This window comes from Scomber scombrus, chromosome 11, assembly GCF_963691925.1.
Source record: "Scomber scombrus chromosome 11, fScoSco1.1, whole genome shotgun sequence".
Lineage (NCBI taxonomy): Eukaryota > Metazoa > Chordata > Actinopteri > Scombriformes > Scombridae > Scomber > Scomber scombrus.
This window is the reverse complement of record NC_084980.1, coordinates 27,553,023-27,557,459: the sequence shown is the minus strand read 5'-3', so window position 1 is coordinate 27,557,459 and position 4,437 is coordinate 27,553,023. Positions and strand designations below refer to the sequence as shown.

Below are 4,437 nucleotides of genomic sequence, written 5' to 3'. Positions count from 1 at the left end.
CTACAACAAAAAACCCACACACACATACACACAAACAAACACACACTCCCTTCTTCCCCACCGAATCACCTCTTTTTAAAATATCCTCAGAAGCCAACTGGACAAAACTTCAACCAGCGCAAAAACCGGGGAGGTGGACGAAGTGTTCTTACCAACATGTTGTTCTTACTGTAGGTGTAGCTTCGCTCTCTTTGATGGAGAGTCTTTAAACGTGTCGACTGAAGTGAAGTGAAGTGAAGTGAGCTCATGTTGAGGAATTTTTAACGTGCTAGTTTGAGTTTGCAGTTTACCGCACCGGACCTGCCTCCTGCACACGCTGAAGAATTGGCGATTAATTCCAGATGTTGTTTAAACCTTTTATTTTTTTGTTAGCTGCATCTTACGAGCTTATGATGCTGCTCCTCCTCAGTCGGAGAACGGCACACCTAGTCAGCAGCGGTCTATTACACTGGTTATAAATGGTACGTGCACTTAAATGCATCTTAAATTTTAAAACAATCACAAGTTTTAATCACACTTTATAGCTGCTGTGTAATTTTGAATATAGATGTTATCACACAGCTTTTTATATAGGCTCTTTTTTATATATATATATATATATATAAATATATTTGTGAAAATGCTGCTGATTTTTCCAGCAGCAGCATTGTGTAATTAGTGTAATTATAGTTGATCGTGGCTCTTTCTCTCAAGCAGACTTTTGTTTACTTTGTGATTATTTTTTTTTTCTTACCAAACTCCTCTCTGTGCCCTTTTACTCATCTCATCTTGAGCCTTGCGTCCATCCGTCAGCAGCACAGACTGAGCAATACAGAGATCAGAGGAGTTTTTTAAAAATCTTTTTAAATGCCTTTTTTTAGCCAAGTTGACGACACACATTCCACCGATGTGTTTTATGATGTTTTCTCGTAGTCTTGTTTAGCACTGGTAACCTGTCATGAAATGAGACATATTAGAGATGCACGCTTTTATTGTTATTTTTTTTCCTTTTGTAATTTATTTTATCATGAAAAAAAGAAATCATATGCTCTAAGGCGTTTTTACTCTTGAGTGAGATGTGGTTCTGAAAGCTGTCTGGAATGGGATGAATTGCAATCCAATGTCTTAAATAAATGCACTTACATTAATGTAACATTACACTACTTTATAAATCACTGTCAAACTGAATTTAAATAGACTTGATTCGTGTCGTACACTGATGTTAACTGCAGTCTGCGTTATTGTTGACGCACCATAAGGGATCTCTATTGTTGGATAGACAATAAAAATTTGATATACTGTTAAAAACCTGCCTTTTGTCTTCCTGCAACTTTTATTTTCTCTTTTAATTATTTTTTGGGGCTTTTTTTGGACAGTTGGTGGCTGAGAGATCGACAGGAAACAAGGTGTGTAGTTTTTATTTAGGTTTTAGTTTTTCAGGTTTTAGGAGGAAAGCCGTAATTTATAGAGGCTGAAAAATGATGAAAGAACCAAGTCATTGTTTATTAAAAGGTACCATATTATGCAAAGCTATTTAATTCTTTAACCATTAACGATGCTCGACCCGCAGCAGAGCTCAGTAATTATCACCTGGAGCTAAATCAAAAGTAAAACTGTTTTTATCTGCAATTGTTTAATTTTAGTTCGCTTTGCATTGTTCATTGTAGTTTTTATTATTAGTTCAGTTAAGGAAATTACCTTTTCACTGCTAGTTTCATAGTTCATTAACTATAATAATCCTGCTACGAGGACACTGCGACCATGCAACTTTTATCCCCTCGGGTTAAATTTGACCTGCTCTGGTTTGACTGTTAATAAGCATAAGGGATAAATTATTGCCCAATTCTGTGTTAAGACCTCTTTAGCCTCCTTGTTTTGGTTATTAATGATGATAGTAATAACTTTATTGTAGCACCTTCCATACAAGAAATGCAGCTTTAAGAGCTTCATAACGAAATTAATATCATGTTTTGACTGTTTATAAAGCATAAGGTATAAATGATCACTCAATTGTTTGTTTTTTTGCAAACTTCATTCCACCTCATCACAGTTTTTACACATTTTTTGCACAATTATAGTCAATAGGCCTCATTTAAATGAAAGTGTACCTAATTTAAAGTAGGTTTAAAGGTAAGGTTTACTAAAGTAAACAACTGTCAAAATTGACCCGAGGACAACAGGAGGAATATTATTCCTGCTGTGAAATGAATGCATTTAATTCACTGCTAGTTTCATAGTTCATTAACTATAATAATCCTGCACTCCGACCCTGCAACTTTTGTCCCCTCGGGTCAAATTTGACCTGGTCTGGTTTGACTGTTAATAAAGCATAAGGGATAAAGAGGTCTACTCTTTAGCTTACTTTTTTGGGTTATTAATGATTATGATGATGATAGTAATAATAACTTTGTTTGTATAGCACCTCCCATACAAGAAATGCAGCTCTAAGTGCTTTATAACAAAATTAATTACATCATGTTTTGACTGTTTATAAAGCATAAGGTATAAATTATCACTCAATTATGAGTTTTTTTTTTTTTTTTTTTGCAAACTTCATTCCACTTCATCACAGATTTTACACATTTTTGCACAATTATAGTCAATAAGCCTCATTTAAATTAAAGCATACCTAATTTCTGAGTAAACACCTGTTGTCCTCGGGTCAAAATAGTACGGAGCCCCTGAGGGGACATGAGGCAAAAAAAAAAAAACAAGGTGGAAAAAAAAAAAGAGGCTAGTTATCTCAGGATCCCGAGATAACAAAAAGTTATCTCGGGATCCCGACTTACCTATGTCAGGATCCCGAGATAACTTTTCGAGGTCAATGTACTTCCGGATCAGTTCAGCAGCCATCGGGATAACTTAGCTTCAAGAGGCAACGTGGAACCATGGAGGAGGATTTGGCCTTCCTTCAAGCACTGATTTAATATCTTTATATTTGAGGCCAAGTTCGAAATAAAACTCTATGAACTGCTCCATTGTTGTTGTTCTTGTCTTCCATGATACCAAACTGACCCGGAAGAACATTGACGTCACTACGGAGCACCTGAGGGGACACGGAGAGCAGGGGAAAAAAATCTGTACTTATCTTAACTTAGTTATCTCGGGATCCCCAGCTAAGTACAGATTTTTTTTCTTGACCTCCATGTCCCCTCAGGTGCTCCGTAAAATTGAGCCGAGGACAACAGGAGGGATATTATTATTCCTGCTGTGTAATTGATGCATTTAACTCACAATGAAAAGACTTCACAAGCTACTCAATACAAACTTTATTTGCACACTTGGTTGTGTACATGTATAAAATACATCAACACACTGAACCAATGTTTTCATCCCTTGTTCAAACAGTTTTTTTTGTATAAATGAACATAGTGGTGTCACCTCATGAGCAGCAAAAAACAAACCATAGCTAAATAAACAACATATAGCTAAATAAGTACTCAGATATTGGCAGGATTAAATGAATAGGATTATTTTTAAAGGGTGGATAATATAAATCAGACATCGTACAGAGCCATGGTAAAGTGTGTGCATGGTAAATATTGTCACAGATAGTTAACGTACTGTAGAGGATCTTTGGAAGCACATTACAGGAGGTGTTTAAATACTGGATTCAGTATCAAGTACTAGATCATTGCTGTTGGCTGGAAACGGTAAAAATGTGTTTGTGAAACTTCCCAAAAAAATACCAGAAGTTTGTGACGATCTAGTGACAAACAAGACATTTTTATTTATTTATTTATGTCGGTCTTTTTAAAATTTGGCACTTGCAGGTGTTGAGTTTCCATCCAACAACAACAACAACAACAACAACAGCAGCAGCAGTGTGTGCAGGTGAGAGTTCATCAATACTGCCGTAACTTTACTTGGCTAACTTGTTTAAAATCCTCTACAGATACAAAGTACAGTAAATGGCATCAACAACAACAGTAGATTACAAATATACATGATGTAATAATAAAGACAGGAGAAGTCTGAACAGTGTAGAAGTGTTTGGAAAACCGTACAAGACAAAAAAAAATACGACTCAAGCACCGAGACCTTTTTTTACCGGTTGGCTTGGTTTGGTCAGTGAGACGGACCTTTGCTGTCTTCAGTATGACTATAAATAGTTTAACGGGGTTGTTGTTTTTGGGGGGTGAGGGGAGAAGGGGGGGCGTTACGGGGGGCGCTCTGAAGCACAGGCTCAGGTAGACGAAGTGTAGCCCTTTACAGCCTGACGCCCCCCCGGTCGCTGCCTCCTCACAGCTCGTCTCCGGTGTGACCCAACTTGAAGGCGTCGCCCGTCAGCTTCTCCTGCGCCTCCTTCATACTGGACAGTACTGGAGAGGAAGGAAGGAGACACACAAGTTTTTACATCCACAGTCTGATAATGGACCATTTTTAAAAGACCGTGTAAAGTGAATATAGACATTTTCTTCTAAACACATTAAATTGGTCATAAATTTATTTCTAAAA

At 37.0% G+C, this 4,437-nt stretch overlaps 2 protein-coding genes across 2 annotated transcripts in view; both read right to left on the bottom strand.

Moving 5' to 3' along the window:
• The window catches only part of cc2d1b (coiled-coil and C2 domain containing 1B), a 289,494-nt gene that overhangs the window by 204,586 nt on the left and 80,471 nt on the right, over positions 1 to 4,437 (bottom strand). The gene's annotated exons all lie outside the window — the stretch shown is intronic.
• Positions 3,234 to 4,437, bottom strand: part of txndc12 (thioredoxin domain containing 12 (endoplasmic reticulum)) — a 7,941-nt gene continuing 6,737 nt past the window's right edge. The window contains exon 7 of the mRNA XM_062428975.1: positions 3,234 to 4,301. Coding sequence (XP_062284959.1) covers positions 4,222 to 4,301 — 80 coding nt within the window. The 3' untranslated portion in view covers positions 3,234 to 4,221. The remainder of the gene's footprint in view (positions 4,302 to 4,437) is intronic.